The 18818-nt window shown below is 40.2% G+C and overlaps 1 protein-coding gene across 6 annotated transcripts in view; it reads left to right on the top strand.

Annotated features, from left to right (window-relative positions):
- The window catches only part of CRADD (CASP2 and RIPK1 domain containing adaptor with death domain), a 180926-nt gene that overhangs the window by 116170 nt on the left and 45938 nt on the right, over positions 1 to 18818 (top strand). For 2 of the 6 annotated variants that reach the window (XM_033221062.1, XM_033221063.1), the window contains exon 3: positions 14078 to 14152. The exons of 2 other annotated variants lie outside the window; for them this stretch is intronic. In XM_033221062.1, coding sequence (XP_033076953.1) covers positions 14078 to 14152 — 75 coding nt within the window. Of the gene's footprint in view, positions 1 to 3918; positions 3987 to 14077; positions 14153 to 18818 lie in introns of all 6 variants that reach the window. 2 more of the 6 variants (XR_004439678.1, XM_033221068.1) reach the window with 2 other exon arrangements.

The raw sequence follows: 18818 nt of genomic DNA, 5'->3' as shown, positions 1-18818 counted from the left end.
AAGTCTAGTGGGTAATGGCTCTTCTGTGACTAATGGTAATTCTGTACTTTATTCCCATAGGAAATCTAATTTTGAAAGCATTTGCTGCATGCCCTACTATGTACTAGGCACTGTGCCAGGGGAATAATGTAAAGATGACCAAAACATAATGGAATTGTTGCCTACAAGTATGTTTCGGCTGTTTAAGGATTTATATTGCAGTTTGTGCAAATTGTGTATGAGTCCACTTTGAGAGGTTATACATATCTTCCAATAATGTTGCTATTGCTCAAAATATCTTTGAAGTCTCTCTTTGGAATTTGTTTTTAGAGACCTTGGCACATTCTGCTGAAGATTTTTTTTTTTTTTTTTTTTTTACCCTAGTGGTATTTATTCTTAGAAGGTGGATTTGATGTCAGGGACTGGCCAAGAGTTAGTTGTTCATCACTAAGTCAGCCTCATGGGTGGTGGTTAAACTGGCTAGAGTAATTTTTGGTTAAAAACGAGCCAAGACTGTAAAGTAGTATGACAGGGGTTTTTTTTTTTTTTTGTATATCACATCAACTGATTATAAAGATAAAGATAGTTCCAAAAAGGCATTCTGCACATTTTTTGCCCCAAACCAGTATCTCTGGAATATATCTGTAGCTCCCTAACAGGCTAGCTTTGAAATAAGTGGTGCTCACATGTGCATATGTTGTAGTATGTCTGCTGAGCCTTGTACTTAACCTCTTAGCAAACTCAGTTTCTTTGTTTTTTTCCTTTTAAATGTTATTTTTTCAAGTTCAGGGACAGATTTTCTCCAAGAAAATGAAACAAATAAGATCCACTCTTGAAGGACCTTAATGGAAAGAAATACATGCTTATACCAAGTTCTTTAAAACTATCCAGACTGGAAAGGATTGCCTCATAGTTGACTATGATTATTCTGCCATGATTTAGGGACAGATAATTTCCCATCAGCATGTTTAACATGATAATTAAAGAGTTCTGTAGTGTGGCCTGTTGACCTCATTTGTTCATTCCACAAACATCTTTTGGAGCCCACTGTATGGCAAGCATTATCACTTACTATGATGATGATGGTGAGGCCATGAGCATGCTTCACCTAAGGAAGCCTGATCCTCAAGAATACAAACTCACTCAACAAGAAACCTGAGTGTAATTAATAGTAGTACTGGTAATTATCCTGTCTTTTCCTTATAGGATTATTTGGAGGTTGTGAAGTGGCAAGCCTCTTTAATGCATTTGAAATAAGGCTCATCTCATGACCATTGGAATGTGTGTACTCTCTGGAGGAAACAGATCTCTGCCATGGCACCTGTATTAATCTGTTCTCATGCTGCTATGAAGAAATAGCCAACACTGGGTAATTTCTAAAGGAAAGAGGTTTAATTGACTCACAGTTTCTCGTGGCTGGGGAGGCCTCAGGAAACTTACAATTATGGTGGAAGGCACCTCTTCCCAGGGTGGCAGGAGAGAGAATCAGTGCCCAGCGAAGGGAGAAACCTCTTATAAAACCATCAGATCTCGTGAGAACTCACTCACTATTACTAGAACAGAATGGAGGAAACCATCCCCATGATTCAGTTATCTCCACCTTGTCCCTCCCATGACACAGGGGGATTATGGGAGCTACAATTCAAGATGAGATTTGGGTGGGGACACAGCCAAACCATATCAACACCTGACCACAGTGTGTGTGGTCCCTGAGGCCTAAGGGTGGCTCTCAGAGCACGTCCTTAGCAAGTGTACCACTGGACCCTTGTTAGAATGATGTTCTTGATTTTTTAAAATTTATTTTTATCTTTTGGATATTCTTGATTCAGGAATGTTCTTGATTTTAAAGGGAGGGTCTGAGGTAGTTGTTGTCTAGTTGTCTAGACATCCTCCACCTGAGAACGCTGTCTGGTGTCATAGAAACAGCAATGGCATTGAGATCAAAAGACAAAACTTTCCAGCCCCAGCTCTGCCCCTCCTTAGCAGTCACCTGACCTATACGAGGTTCAGTTTTTCCACCATTTAAGAGAAACCAATAGCACTCTTTTATTCACAGCACTCTTGTGGGAATCACAGGAGATGGGGCACAGGAGAGCATTTGAGGAACTGTGGGTGTTAGTCCCTGTCGTCATCAGCCTTTCCATAGTGGAGCCTGGGCTACTCTGAAATAGAAGCACCTCTCTTTCTTTTGGACCCCTGGAGCACTGTGTTCTAGAGTTCTTAGCTCTTCTTCCTATGTGCATTATTTGTAGTATGTCTTGTCCTTGGTGGTCAACCATTTCAAGGTCAGAGACTGTGGTGGTGGTTCCTTTCTTTTTATTTTTTAATCTCCCCTGCCCCATCTTCCTCTTTCCCACTTGCTGTGTTGACTGACGAAAATCTTCATATTTCCCGGAGTGCCAGAGTTGTTCTCTGAGAAGCTAGGTTGGTGTATTTCCCCAAGCAGAGGCTAAGAAGTACCTGATGCAGTCATTTATTTTCAGAGTATGTGTAGCTTATCTCCAGCAGATTGCCTGGGAAGCTGGAGATGTGCTTAGGGGAAAAGTAGTCCATCCACTTTTCCTGAATAGGCTGTGCATGCAGCCTTGACATAGCCAACTCTGCAGGTCATGAAAGAACTGAAGATATGGTATTCGACTTCCAATATTTCCAATCACTTTAGAGACAGAAAGGGTGATGATTGGTTTAGAAGAGCCAGGGGATGACTAAGGAGCACACATAAAACAATAATGTTCAGTATAGACTCTAGTTTCTGATTTGAAACATTTTCTAAAAAATCATGTATCTTTAAAAAATTGGAAGCAGCTCAGTGTTTGCTGGAGATAAGGTGTAGAGTGTGGTGGAAGGGAGGGATGACAAAGGGGCAGGCAGAGACCTTGGGGGATGAGGGGTATGCACATCACCTTGCTAGTGGGGACTGTTTCATGGTTGGGTACATGTGTGAAAGCATATCAAATTGCATGCTTTAAATATGTACGGTTTCTTGTGTCTCAAGTATTCCTCAATAAAGTAGCTAAAAATTGTATACCTTTATTATTCCGAAAGGCAGGCAGAGACTTTGGGGGATGAGGGGTATGCACATCACCTTGCTAGTGGGGACTGTTTCATGGTTGGGTACATGTGTGAAAGCATATCAAATTGCATGCTTTAAATATGTACGGTTTCTTGTGTATCAAGTATTCCTCAATAAAGTAGCTAAAAATTGTATACCTTTATTATTCTGAAAGAAGGGAAATTTTGGAAAAGATGTTTTTCTGTAGAAGATAGCTTCTAGAAAGGAAAATCAAACACAGTCTAAGTTATTCTGTGCTTTATTCTCCTCCCTCCACAGATTTCTTGTTGTTTTGGGTCCTCTTACCTGAAATTTCACAATATGTGAAAGTAGCCTGAACTCTTTAGAAGTAAAGGTAGTAGTTGTGGTTTTAGAAAATTATGTGTTTATACTGCCTCTGTAAATGGAACACAAGCCTCTCCCACCCTCTGGGGAGCTTGTCACTTAGTGCAATTTTTTGGGAACTCCTAAGCAGTTTAAGTTCTGGCCAGAGGTCCTGGAGTTAAGGATGTTGTCAACTCTGCTACTCATTTGAAAAATGTCTTCTGGAACCTATAGCTGCAGAAAGAGCTTTGCTTCTCTGGGTGAAAACAACATGCATTATCATTTCTAATAACTTTAATGGATGCTGCTTCTTTCTTCTTTTTGGTCCCCAGGAGACTCAGAGATAAGCTTGAAACTCAACTATAACAAGCATGGTCTGCATACTTGTGTTTATATTTTTGCTGATCTCGAATTTCTATTTATTTATAGTTTTCTGGCTTGCAGTCTATATTTGTGTAATATTTATATGGTTTTATATGGTTCTTGATGGAAATCCCCTAAAATCCTTTTCATAGCGAGTCAGAGAATGAAATCTGTGGTTTAATCCACTGGCTCTTCTTTAGGCAAGAGATAGCTATACTAGAAGAATCAAGGATTATAATAAATTTGAAAAACCAGAAGAGTTCTTCAGGTAAGCATGATCTTTACGTTTGCTCCTGACCTTAGGAATTGACTCTAGGTCCCAGATTTTGAATTTCTTATGAACAGAATCATCTACTTAAAATAATCACTTAATTAATAGTGATTATTGAGTATCTGCATCTCGTCCAAGAAATAAAATGCCATATCCATAACACACACACACACACACACTCTTGATAATCCTACTAATGACTAATCACTCCCCACCCTCTGACTTCCTGCCTTTTCATTCATACATTGGGATTGGGATCCACAGGAGCTGTTGTAAAGAAAAAGATTTTTAAAATACTATATTATGTAAATTACTGCAACCATATGGAAAACAGTATGGAAGTTCTTCAAAAAACTAAAAATAGAACTATCGTCAGATTAAGCAATCCCACTGCTGAGTATATATCCAAAGAAATTGAAGTTGGTATATCGAAGAGATAGCTGCACTGCCATGTTCATTTCAGCATCATTCATAATAGCCAAGATATAGAATCAACCTAAGTGTCCATTAATGGATGAAGGGATAAAGAAAATGTGGTGTATATCTACACAATGGAATACTATTCAGCCTTGAGAAAAAGGAAGGAAATCCTGCCATTTGAGACAACATGGGCAAATGTGGCAGACATTTTGTTAAGTTAAATAAGCCAATAACAGAAAGACAAATACCGCATGATTTCACTTGCCTGTAGAGTCTGAAAGAGTTAAACTCATAGAAACAGAGAGTAGAATGGTGATTACCAGGGCTGGGGGTTGGGGTGGAGGGCAGGTGGAGGTGAAGTTAGTCAAATGTACAAAATCTCAGACAGGAGAAATAAGTTTTTGAAATCTATTATACAGCATGGTTAACTGTGGTATTTAATAATAACGTTTATTTCAAAATTGCTGAGTAAATCCAAGTGTTCACACCACAAAAATATAAGTTAATGAGGTGATGGATATGTTAGTTAGCTTGAGTTAATCATTCCATAGGTATATGCATATAAAAACTCACATTTTATCCCCTAAATAGATACAATTATTATTTCTCAGTAAGAAATAATAATATAACATAAATACCATATTGTTTCAAAATAGAGGGAAGAAAACATGTAAATAGTCCTAATGGATTTTTTTTTTAATCTCCAGACTGGCTTCCTGACAAGGCTCTATGGTGGCCCAGACTGGTTGAATTTTTTCACTTAACATTTTGTTACTCTGCCTTAATTAGAGTAACAAATAACTAGAGATTCTGATAAGAACTTTAGGAATACTTCTGAGAACCTTAAGATGTTATTAGCCATATATAAGTAACCCTACATTTTCTAAAAGCATTTTTCTCTTCACAATAGCTGGAAGTAGAATATCCTAGAGAACAATTCATTTTTGAAAAATAGAATGTCTTAGGGGAGACCTGGCCTGCTAAGTATTATAGGAGAGGACTCAGGACAGAATCAAGTTATCAGATACCTGGGGCTTAGAAAGCAAGGAGTTAGAAGGTAGAAGAGGCTTACAGAAAGGAGGAAAGAAGATGCTGGAGACCCTCTTTCATCTATTATAGAACATTTTCTATGGCTGGCCCGTGTTCAGAGAAGGATGCATATCTTGCTGCTTTCTATACCAAATAGTTCCAAGATCCAAAATTCAAGCTAGTGCTCTTAGTGAATAGTTTGGTTATATTATGGGTTAAATGGGTTTTCCTATAAAGCTAGCCACCATTTATGCTATTTAGATCTACCACTTAGGAAGATTTCGGTCACATTCATGATTTTCAGATTATCCTCTCTCAGAACCCTGGTGTCATGAACTGTAATAGTTGTAGGAGTTGTTGTAGTGGGTATAGCAATAATATTTCTATGGAAAAATATAGAACTTAATATGTGCCAGGTACTGTTTCAGTTATGGACACTCATTTAAATGTATGAAGTAGATGCTATTATAATTCCCAATTACAGATGAGGAAACTGAGAGACAGAAAAGTTAAATAACCTCCCCAGGTCATGTAGCTACCAAGTAGCAAAGCCTTGATTTGAACCTGCACTCTCTAGATCCCATTTAGGCTCTTAACTGCTATACTATCTTAACTGGATTGAGGTTTTCCATAAAATTAAAGTTTCCCCTGAATCCACAGAAAATGTTAACAATATATAGAATTTTCTGGATTTCATTTTTTTCTGTCTCAAATCTTTGTACCCAGCATCACAGATGACGGAAGACTGAACAAGTTGCAGATTTCTTAATAGTCACATATGTATCGTTATATACTGAGAGTTTAGCCAAACAACCCACAATAAATTGCTAATGAAGCTTAATAATTTATAGTGAAAAAGCAAAAATAGAATTGTAAACCATAAGCAACTGAAGACATGCATGGGGGATTATGCATACTTCCCCCAACTTACAGAAATTCCAACCATCAGCATATGTGTTCCACAACAGTGCCAGGCATTGTGTGGCAATCAGACTTCTTACCTAGAAACTCTATAAATATCCTAATTTTAGTAATCCTAAATAACTTACGTAATAAGCTATATTACTTAAGCTATGTTATGCACAAATATAAAACTAGAAAACAAAAGGTGAACTTGGACTTCCTCTATCCTTTATAACACTGGAAGGACCTGTGCTTTGCTGGATTGTTGTGCTGTTCAGGTGGTAGCCCACTGAACCCCATTCAGTGGGCTGTGGGCCGTAGTTTGAGAATCCTGCTTTAAAGGAAGAATACAGTTCATACATTTTATTCAAGTCAGTCTGCTAAAGTGATGGAGCTGGAATTTTCTCAATGAGAGCACTGTATAACAGGATTTTCTTTTGTCCTTTTTCATAACAAATAGTACTTCTCACTTAAAAAACAATTGTTCCTTGCAATGATGTCTGGGATTTGCTTCCAAATAATCCTGTGGGTAAAAAGTTGGGAATGAGTTGGGGAATAAGTGGAAGAAGTGGGATGAGGGGCAGATAATTGTCAAAGCGGAGTGACATGGGGCTTCATGATACTATTTTCTCTACTTTTCTGTATCTTTGAAAATAAAATGTTAACAGCAACAACAAAAACCTTCCTTGATTACTATCCTACCTACTTCATTTCTCTGCTCTTGTTCACAGCAGAGCTTTTAAGAAGAACTCTGTATATCTCACTTGTACATCCTCATCCTCCATTATTTAAACAACCCACTCACTTGGCTGTCCTCCCACCAGCCCACTGAAATTACCTTTTTTAGGGTCCCCAACAATCACCATCTTGCCACATGGGGTGGTTAATTTTCTCTTCTTATGTTACTTGACTTTCAGCAGCAATGTAGTAGGTCACTTTTTGTTTCTTGGAGCATTTTCTTTTATTGGCTCATGTCCACCCACACTTTCTCATTTCTTCTGCATCTTGCTGGTTTCCAACAGCTGACCTCTAGCTGTTGGAAAGCGTCCAGTGCTTCATCCTTGAGTTTCTCTGTACTCTTTCTGAGTAATCTCATTGGATCCCATTGCTTTAAATACCTTCTGGTTGCTAACTTAACATCTGTAGCCCTGACTTCCAGACTTGAATCTGAGAAGCATCTCAAATTTAATGTATCCAAATCATAACTCTTAATCCCAGCCTTACTTTCTTCCTTTCTTCCTCACTTCTTGCTTACCCCCATCTCAGTAAATAACACTGTTATATATCTGGCTGCTAGAGCCCCAGACCTTAGGCATCACCCTTGATTGCTCTTTTTCCATCATATCCCACATCCAGCTTATCATGATTACCTATTGTAATATCTCCAAATTTACCTGCATTCATCTACTTTCCTCTCCTCTCCTGCTACCATCCAAACCTCTGTCAGTCCGAACCTCTGACATCTGTCTCTGGACTTCTGTATCACCTCCTAATCCATCTCTGCTTCTGTGTTTGCCCCTGGCAGTCCATGGAGAGAGCAGCCAGAGTGGTCTCTTTAAACTGAAGTGCCACTCCGCCACTTAAACTCACCCCTTGGCATCCCATAGCACTTAGAAGAAAAGCCAAACTCCTTTTTTATGTACGTGCTGCCTATGTCTGCCCCACCCTCCCAGGACTCACTACTACAGTCACACAGATCCTCTCTTTTCTGTTCTTCAGATATACCAAGTGGGAGTCTTATCTCAAGCCTTTGCAGTTCTCTTCTCTCTCCCTGCTATACAGATCACCATAAGGCTGGCTTCCTCTTATTATCTAGATTTCATCTTAAGTCACCTCCCTGGAGAGGTTTGCCCTGACCGCCCTATGTAAAGTATTCGTATAACCACATTCTGTGTCATAGCTATTTTATTTTAGTTTATATAAAGCATGTGTGTTTCTCTATACTTATTTTTTTGCCCCTATCTATAAAATCCAGAAGAGCAGGTACCTTGTTTGTCTTGTTCAGTGCTGTATCCCTGGCACCTAGAACAATGTCTGGAACATATAGAAGGTTAATATTTATTGCATGAATAAACAAATGAATGACTTTGTTTGTGATTTAGGATCAAGGAACTTTTCCCCAAGGGCTAATCTGTGCAGTTTTACCCCACACTTCTTCCCCATCCCCAGTTTCCTGCTCAGCTGGACTGTGTGCTTACGAATTGTGTAAAGACTTGTTCGACATTCTTAAATAGGTTAAAGAAGTACTGCACTTTGGGCTCTTTGTCATTTTCAAGTCATATTCCATCCTGGGCACCATCCGGAGGGGTCTTGTCCAGTTTCCTGGTTTCTCAGAAAGGAATATTTCATGGCTGCTCGCACGTCCTCTTGTCTTACAGTATTTGTACTTTACACCACTCATTGGCAGAGCCAAGGCCTACCCCATCTGAGCAAAGAGCAACAGAGATCTGTTGGCTCCATTCACTCCTTTGCTCTAAGACTCGCTTGTTTCTTCTTATCTTTTCCCAACTATCTTTAGTTGTCAAATTGCTCCTTTCTTTCCCTTTCCCATCTGTTTTTCTTTTCCTATGGAAAACAACCCATATATTTCTAGTTTAGTCAGATTAGCTGCTAGGAAGGCCCCTTTCTCAAGCTTATTTATATAATGAAAAGCTATACCCAAATCCTAATTTAATGTGACAATTGAGCAGCCTCTTGTCAAATAGCCGGAACAAGGGCAAGGATATTAATTTGGCTCTTGGGCTGAGACACACCAGGGATGTCCCAAGGATTTGAACAATTTCTAATCTTCTCAGAGGAGGGCATAAGGAAATTCCTAACCAAAGTGAAATCCTTTGTCACATCCTAGAGTAGATAAGTACTTCAAGAATCTTCTAGACTGGGGATAAGTTGGAATCACTAAATATTATCTACTTATCTAATGCATGTAATAATAGCTATCTATGTCTATGTGATCAAGTGGCTGGGAGGATATGTTTGGTTTTTTTTCCAAGGACTTTTGAGCTTTCTCTTCGGATAATATATCTTAAGGGAAAACTTTATATAAGGCTAAGGCATTGAGAATTTTTTTCTGCCATCGCCAACAGTTTTGTAATTGACATTCCTTTGCATGGTATAAATACAAATCTGTTCTTTTGTCAGGATCATTCTTTATGAATTACCATATAAAAGTCATCTGGGCTGGGCATGATGGCTCATACCTGTAATCCCAGCACTATGAGAGGCCAAGGCGGATGGATCACCTGAGGTCAGGAGTTCGAGACCAGCCTGGCCAACATGGTGAAACCCTCTCTACTAAAAATACAAAAATTAGTGGGGTGTGGTGGCGGGCACCTATAATCCTAGCTACTTGAGAGGCTGAGGCAGGAGAATCACTTGAACCCAGGGGGCAGATTGTGCAGTGAGCGGAGATCACGCCACTGCACTCCAGCAGGGTGACAAGAGCGAAACACTGTCTCAAAAAAAAAAGCCATCTGGATAATACGTATTCTTTATTAGTATTAAGTATTTACTTTTAGATCAATGAAAACATTTCTATGGGGCTAGACTTTTTCTTGTCAAGATTATAATTTTTCTTACGAGTTTTTACCGGAAGCCCCTATTTTCTAAGACCCTAGGGTTAATGAGTCTCTTTGACATTAATCGTTTCCATTTTGCTGGTTCTGATGACCCTGTGCTATCTATTGGAGCTCTAACCCTTTGCAAACCTCTCTTCTGCCCTTGGCAGTGTCTCACATGCTCATGTGCATCTTAGGCTGGAGATCACGTGGCACATCCTGGTACCACCTCTGCTGCTTTCACTGGCCACTGTTGCATCTGTTTGTTGCAGCTGCTGCCTCCACTGGGGCCAACCCTTCCACTTCCTTACAAATATTAGGAGGTGGGGAAAATGAAAATGCTATCACAGGAACATCTGGCATCAGAATTTGCTTTATGAAGAAAATAATCTTGGGGGAAAACACTTTGATGAGTGCTTGAGGAAGAAAAGGAAACCCCAAAGGCCTGGGTATTGGCAGAGCTGCTTATGTGAGCCAAGGGCAAGCAATTTAGTGGTTGTTTAGAGAGTGACGGGGACACATGAGAGAAAGAAAGAGAGGGGAGGGTGGAAGAAGGGCAGGCATCAACTAAATAGCAGAAAATTGTGGGGAGGTCTTGATGCACCTGTTCCTCGTGGTCTCCAGACTTTTCTGTGAAGTATAGCATGTAGTGTGGGGTGGATTACAGGGAGTGAACTTGGAGATGCGTACATTCACATCACAGTCAGTGCAGGTCAGTATAGAGACAACAGTCATGGAAAAGGGAGCCCGGGAATGAAAAAGTCCCTGAGAACATCTGTCACCAAAATATTAAGAAGGGCTTTGGGTTTCCAGAAGCTATAGAGTTGGTGGCAGTTTGAGCCAATTTTTTCCTACATCTTGAAGGGCAATAAGAATCCCACATAATGTCTGGGCCACATCTTGGTGGTACCTGGCATAACTTTGTCAAAAGAACTTTTTTTTTTTTTTTTTTTTTTGAGACGGAGTCTTGCTCTCGCCCAGGCTGGAGTGCAGTGGCGCAATCTCGGCTCACTGCAAGCTCTGCCTCCCGGGTTCACGCCATTCTCCTGCCTCAGCCTCCTGAGTAGCTGGGACCACAGGCGCCTGCCACCACGCCCGGCTAACTTTTTGTATTTTTAGTAGAGACGGGGTTTCGCTGTGTTAGCCAGGTTGGTCTCCGTCTCCTGACCTTGTGATCCGCCCACCTCGGCCTCCCAAAGTGCTGGGATTACAGGCGTGAGCAAACGCGCCCCGCCACCAAAAGAATTTTAAAACCACTGCAATAGGTAACTCAACTGCTGGTACTGTATTTTATGTGTGCTTGGTATGTTTAATTCTATTACAAAATTGTTTTATTGCACAAAGAACATTATAACAATGCATAACTATGTGTCAATAGCAATATTAAAAATAAAGACAAAAGGACACATTCAGCCAAATGTGCCTTCAGTGTCTGGCAGGCAGGTATGGCATAGAAAGGGCAGTAAGAGCCAGTTCCTGCCTTTAGGGGGCTTCCAGGATCCAGCCCACAGTCCCAGCACCCTATTGAACCAGCTGTTTCTGTTTTTCCATTTTAGTCGCGTCACTCAGACTTTGGGTGATTTATTAAGAGAACCAATAAGGTTTTGCTTAAGATTGGAAACACTCTCTTTCCACAATCATTTAAGCCTCAGTTGAAGCTTCATTTTCCTCCTTCAGCTTCAGCTGAGATTCCTTCTGGTAAAATCCCGCTGCTCCTCCCTGATCCTATAGCTTTCTCTGTTTTAACCCTTGGAACATGATGTGATTGGTGGGATGACTTTTTCTTTGTTTCCCAGGAAATTATGCCTTTCTTGAAGGCAGGAAACTGTGTTTTGTCTGTATTTGGTGAATCCCCACAAATGTTTACTGAATGAGTGTTCTTGGGGACACTGCCCTAGGTACAGTAGAAGCAGAAGTATTTTTCGGTTTTTGTGTTTTTTTTCTGGAGTGAAGGGTAAGGTGAAGGGGTATAGACAGAAATAAGAGTGATTGAGTCATAATTGCACCTCTATCAGTCAGTCTTGTAAGAATTTTACATGTTACACTTCACTCAATCCTTATAACAAGCCTGTGAGATAGCAATTATCAGCTCCTCCCTCCCTTCCATTTTAATCTTGACCTCTCAGAAACACAGAGAGGTCAAGTGACTTACTCAAAGTCACAGCTAGTAGGTGGCAGTTAGATCTGAACTCAAATAGGCTCCAGAGACTGGGCTCCTGACCGTTATTCTTCCTCTCCAAAGTTGGAAGAGACTGAGAGACCTCAGCTTCTGAACACCTGGAATTGCCAAGCCACAGCTGTTACCATTACTGTACTGTTACTAAAGAGCCAAACCAAACCACATGGCTAGCTCCTTTGGCAAACACTTCCCCTCCAGATGTGCCTCTACTTAGCACTCTGATAGTGAGCACAGGTGAGTCCGAGGAAAGCAGGCCAAGAAGTGCTGATGAGTTTCTCTCTGAGGCCCAGGGATAACCAGCCGTGCCAACAACCAGCCCTCCCATGCCATTCCATGCTCTGTAGCCTGGCTCTCTTGCCACTTTAGGAGCCCTGGGCTCTCTTACACCTGTGTGGAAGAAGGAGGGACTCCCAGGAACAGAATTAGGAGTCGGGGAAGGGAGGGAAGAGGGGGAAGGGAGAAAGGACATGCATTTCTACCCAGATGCCTTTGGTTTCCTTGTATTAGTATAAGGGAGTTGAACTAGTTATTCTTTCTCAAATTGGGATTTGAGGGCCCAAGGAATCCAAAAATTCTATGAGAACTAGGTATTTTTATGTAAATGATTAACTAAAACAACGAATGTAACCTTATTCCGGATCATCTTCGAATGGAGTCCTGCCTCTTGATTTTACTTTCTGAGGTTATGTTTGTGACTGGGATGCATGCAAATGTCAGTCACCTACAGTGGCCACATTCAGACAATTTAAAATACATTTTACATTGTAACCCAGCACACACATACATGTGAATAGAAATGCACCAGGAGTTTCCTAAAGTATTTCTCACCCTTTCTGCATAGGGAGTACCCTGTTATCCCCCCCTTCTATTCCCAGGTAGTGGGACGCACTCTCAGGTTACAGCCTTCAATAAAAAGATCATAGCATGTAACTGTGAGCAGGACCAGTCTGCCACTTTCTTTTGCAGTGGAAATGTTCCATTGAAAGACATTTTCCAGATACATCTTTACCACCCTAAGTTGTTTAACAAACTGAATCGTTGACTTGAAATCATGAGAACAAAATAAAGATATGAAATAATGACTTTTATTCTGGATTGCTGAAAAAATACCCAGGTAGTTTAAAGCTGTAAATCAGAACAGGGCAAATCGGAGTCTCATTGCTGTCAATGAGGGGTATAAGACTGATAGAGTAATAATTGCAGCTGTACAATTATTTGCATCTAAACAAACTATATCAAAGTAGCCAGTGCCATGTTATTTACTTTGTAAGCAGATATAGTGCATGGATCTCATCTCTGAATATGCCGGCTTATAATTCGTTAGTGGAAAATGTGGTAAGTATACCATGATGACTTACTTTTTCATTAACTTAACATTTGGGATGCACTGTATTAGTGTTCTCCAGAGGAAGAGAATTGATAGTAGATAGATGACATAATATTAATAGATAGATTGACACAGAGAGCGTAACAGATAGGTAGATAAATATAGATATGAGATTTATTATAGGTATTGGCTCACATAATTTTGGAGGCTGAGAAGTTGTGTACAAACTGGAGAACCAGGAAAGCTGGTGGTGTAATTCAGTATGTGTGTGTCGGGGTTGGGGCTAGGGGTGTATAGGATGGATATGGTATAAGTCCTAGTCAGGGTTGGAATGTCCAAGAAGAGTGCTGTTGCCCAAGTGCAGGAGAGGATGGATATTCTAGCTCAAGAAGAGAGAAAATTCACCCTTCCTCACTTTTTTGTTCTATTTGGGCCCTCTACAGACTGGATGGTACCCACCTACATTGGCAAGTGATATGGTTTGATTCTGTGTCTCTATCCAAATCTCATCTCAAATTGTAATCCCCATGTGTTAGGGGGGGACCTGGAGGGAGATGACTGGATCATGGGGACAGTTCCCCTATGTTGTTCTTGTGATAATGAGTGAGTTCTCATGAGGAGCTGATGGTTTAAAAGTATGGCACTTACTCCTGCTCTCTCTCCCTCTCTCCAGCCACTATGGAAGATGTGCCCCTTGCTTCCCCTTTGCCTTCTGCCATGATTGTAAGTTTCCTGAGCTATGCATACTGTGAGTTAATTAAACCTCTTTTCTTCATAACTTACCCAGTCTCAGGTAGTATCTTTATAGCAATATGAGAATGGACTATTACAGTGAGGGTGATCTTTATTCAATCTGTTGATTCAAATGCTACTCTCTTATGAAAATACCCTCACAGACACATCCAAAAATAACGTTTTGCCAGCTATCTGGGCACCCCTTAAGCCCACTAAAGTTGACACATAAAATTAACCATCACATACACTATTAAAGTGGCTGAATCATTTATTCTGGATTGGGGTGATTTTATCCTTGTGGTGGTGGTTAATATGCTTTTCTGTTTGCTATATTTCCTGTAAGCTAGTCATTGAATCTAGAGGCTCGATTAGATTCAGGTTAAATATTTCAGGCAAGAATACATTTTATTGGTGGTGCTGTAGACTTTCAACCATACCACATCAGGAGGGACATAAAGCCTGTCAGTCCCATGTGTAATGATCATAGATTGATGGGAGGTTTTGACATTTTCACCTTGATCTTTCCATTATAAAGTTCCTTATCAACCTTTCACACAATGGTTTAATGTTTATTGATAACTGCCAAGTTCCAGTACTTCATGAAGTGGAAGCAAAATGGTGGTTTCCTAATTCCTACATTTTTCTGCATTTATTAGCTGGTATTGATCTCTGAAGAACTTTCCCTCCTTAACTATTTGATTGCCCTTAGATGTAGTTCTTAGGCCCTATTTTATTTTATTTTTATTTATTTTTTGAGACTCAGTCTCACTCTGTTGCCCAGACTGGAGTACAGTGGTATGATCTCGGCTCACTGCAACCTCCATCTCCTGGGTTCAAGTGATTCTCCTGCCTCAGGCTCCTGAGTAGCAGGGATTACAAGCACCTGCCACCATGCCTGGCTAATTTTTGTATTTTTAGTAGAAATGGAGTTTCACTATGTTGGCCAGGCTGGTCTTGAACTCCCGACCTCAGGTGATCTGCCTGCCTCAGCCTCCCAAAGTGCTGGGATTACAGAAATGAGCCACAGTGCCTGGCCTTTAAAATTTTTTTATTTAAATAATTTTGGGGATACAGGTGGTTTTTGGTTACATGGATAAGTTCTTTAGTGGTGATTTCTGAGATTTTAGTGCACCCGTCACTTGAGCAGGGTACGCTGTATCCCATATGTTGTCTTTTATACCTCACCCTCTCCCATCCTGCACAACAAGTCCCCAAAGTCCGTTACATCATTCTTATGCATCCTCATAGCTTAGCTCCCGCTTATAAGTGAGAACATAGAATATTTGGTTTTCCATTCCTGAGTTACTTCACTTAGAATAATGGCCTCCAGCTCCATCCAGGTTGCTGCAAAAGACATTATTTCATTCATTTTCATGGCTGAGTGGTATTCCATGGCATATATACACCACATTTTCTTTATTTACTCATTGGTTGGTGGGCACTTAGGCTGGTTCCATATCTTTGCAGTTGTGAATTGTGCTGCTATAGACATGCATGTGCATGTGTCTTTTTCATATGACTTCTTTTCCTTTGGGTAGAAAGCCAGTAGTGGGATTACTGGATTGAATGGTACTTCTACTTTTAGTTCTTTAAGGAATGTCTATATGGTTTTCCATAGTGGTTATACTAATTTACATTCCCACCAGCAGGGTAAAAGTGTTTCCTTTTCACCACGTCCATTCCCACATCTATTGTTTTTTGACTTTATAATTATGTATTAGGCTCTATTTTAAATCAGTGCTCTCTGAGCTTGATCTCATGTCAGCCATCATCATATCAGTGTGAAAACAGACTAGAACCAGGTATCTGGAGTAATGGAGATAGCATGTGTGCAAGTAGGCAGGAACTCCCCTTAATGTCAGCTTGAGAGCAAGGAAGGGAGAGGAGAGCTATGCCTCTGAAACAATACCATTTTGACCCCAATGCCAGTTTTATTTCAGAGGTAAAATGCATGCTTCAGAGCTGTCAATAGTAATTGTTTTGTTGATGACCTCTGGAAGTTGACAGAACACTAACTTCTGGGAGGAGACTAGAGTAGATCAGGATGATTTCTTGGTATACTCTCAGCTGTTTCCCACCATGTGTTTCCTCTTCTTTCTGATATACAGCCAGACTACATTTCCCAGTCTGCCTTGCAATTAAGGTAAACTGAGGTCTAGTCAATGGAATATAAGTAGAGAAATGTGTACCACTTCCAGGCCTGGCCCATGAAAACCTCCCATATGCTCTCTCTCCTTCATCCTCCTTTTCCCTCCAGGCTGGCTGGAGGGGAGGTGGCTCTTGGGAGAGATTTGGAAGTTGACAGAGCCTCTATTAAGCTGGGTTCCTGAACGATGGCAAGAAAAAGGCCCACTCCTCTATCCTATTCACCTGCCAAGTATTGTTTGTGAGCAAGAAAAAAAAAATCCACTGTCATTGAGGCCGTCTTAAATACAGTTTCTCTTTTAAAGCCATTCCACGTCCACCATTTGGCATTAAGCGTCTTTGAAAAAAAAAAAACTGTCAGTGCCCTGCCTTGCCAGTAAACTGTTAGCGAGTCTTAACTCGGGAGATCTGTCTCTCCTGTCGTTCTGAGAAGCAGAAGTCTCAAATTACTTCCAGCTGAAATGGAAAAGAAAACAAAACAGAAACTCATCCGTGGTAGGCAGACTAATGTCCCTCCCACCAAGATGTTCATGCCTGAGTCCTTAGAACCTGCAAATATGTTACCTTCCATGGCAAAGGGGACTTTGCAGGTGTGATTAAGGGTACTGATCTTGAGATTGGGAGATTATTCTGGATTATCTAGATGGGCCCAACCTAATCACAAGAAAAAAATTGGAAAAGAGTGGATCAGACAGATGCAACATGAGGATTTGACCCACTGTTGCTGTCTTTGAAGATGGCAGCAAGGCCTTGGAGCCAAGGAATACAGTCTCTAGAAGCTGGAATAAACAAGGCAATGCAATCCCATTAGAGCCTCCAAAAGGGAGCACAGCCATACAGATACCTTGATTTTTAACTCATTGAGACCCAGGTCAGGCTTCTGACCCTCAGAGCTGTTAAAATAGTAAATTTGTACTGTTTGAAGTCATTAACATTTGTGGCCATTTGTCATGGCAGCAGTAGAAAACTAATATACCATCCCATACAAAACATTTAAATGAAAAAAAAAATACATATAGCTGTAGAGTAGGCACATTTGTAGGTTCTTAATGCCTATCCTCCTTATCTGGAAACTTGGGTGTTTAATGCATTTTAGCAAGAGTGATGCCAATGAGGATGTTCCTTGGTAGCTTAAATATATCCAGGCTATTGCAGTGATGCCTGACATTGAAAGGAAAATGTACAGATTTAGTCAGTCACATGTATGATTTCAAATATCTGCATTTTGGAATTGCGTAATTACATATATCCAGCTACATCTGAAGGGAAATTTTCAGTTTTCATCCAGATGCTCTGGTAAGTGCTGACATACCCAGACTATGAGAGATTTGGATGGAACTAAAGAAGTCCTCAAGTCTCAGGAGAACAATGAAATGTAGCCCAGGGTATGTGCTGGAGTCATGGTATACTCATCAGAATGAGCTGCTGAACACTGTGGTCAGGCCCTTGACTAGTGACACCATTAAGATTTTGTTTCCTTCTAAATCACCACCCCTCCTCTACTGCTGAAATGTTGCTGTTTCATCTGTCCATTAGAGTCCTTCCAGTTTACACCAAGCAAAACAGTTGGAAAATAAAACCTCATGGCCAGGCAGTGGGTAGGGGTGAGAGGGAGGAGGAAAGGATGTAAACACTTAATTCAGAATCCAACATTGAATGAAAGACTCCTCCATTCAGACCTCATCCCAGTTTGCCCATGGACTCAGTGTCTGACCTTGCATTACCCTCCCTGATCCTTAACTTCGCAGAACTCTGACAGATGATTAATAATACCTGCTATACAAAGGTGGTGAGAAGTTATAAATGGTAGTTAAGGATGATGAGTAAGCCGAGTATAATAGCTACTGCTTTCAAGATTTCTCAGAATCCATTAGAGTTTCTTTTGTTTTAATGACTGTGATGAGTTCAGTAAGTCATTTCAGAGTTAGGCATCACTTATCTTTGTGTACTGAATATTCTTAAAGCCACAGTTATTTCCTTGCTGTGGTTATAAAGCAATTCTGAAGACCAAATCATGTTGCCTTTCTACATACCCGTTGAAGTTTCTCTCTCTTACTCTACGTGGAAATCCTGTAATACAAATTTCAGCCTTACACTGAGAAAATATGTATTTCTGAGTCTTTTTTTCATAATATATATGTGATACAACTCTAAAGTAAGAATAAGTGGAAAATCATTAGAAGTAGAGAAATTACTTTGAAACGGTATATACAGTCTAATTCATTTTTATTTTAGAAATTTGAATGAATTATTTTAATAAATTTATATAAAAGATTTGACATTACTGTATACTCAATTTTTCTTTTTCTTTAGTTTTTTGAGCCAGTCCTCAGAGCCTGTAAGCTCAACTGCCCTTTTCCCCTACCCAGTACATCGAGCTGTTCAGTGAAAAAGAACACAGTATTTTGTGTATATAAATAAATAAATAAAAATAAAAATAAACAGCTAACTAGGAAACCCTCCTTCTCCTTCCCCAACAAGTTGCCTGAAGAAATATGTATTAGCAAGACTGCTGGAAATGCACATTTGTTACG

This window comes from Trachypithecus francoisi, unplaced genomic scaffold (genome assembly GCF_009764315.1).
Source record: "Trachypithecus francoisi isolate TF-2019V2 unplaced genomic scaffold, Tfra_2.0 Lachesis_group11, whole genome shotgun sequence".
In the NCBI taxonomy this organism is placed as follows: Eukaryota; Metazoa; Chordata; class Mammalia; order Primates; family Cercopithecidae; genus Trachypithecus; species Trachypithecus francoisi.
The sequence above is the reverse complement of the archived record's forward strand: the minus strand, read 5'-3'. Positions and strand labels throughout refer to the sequence as shown.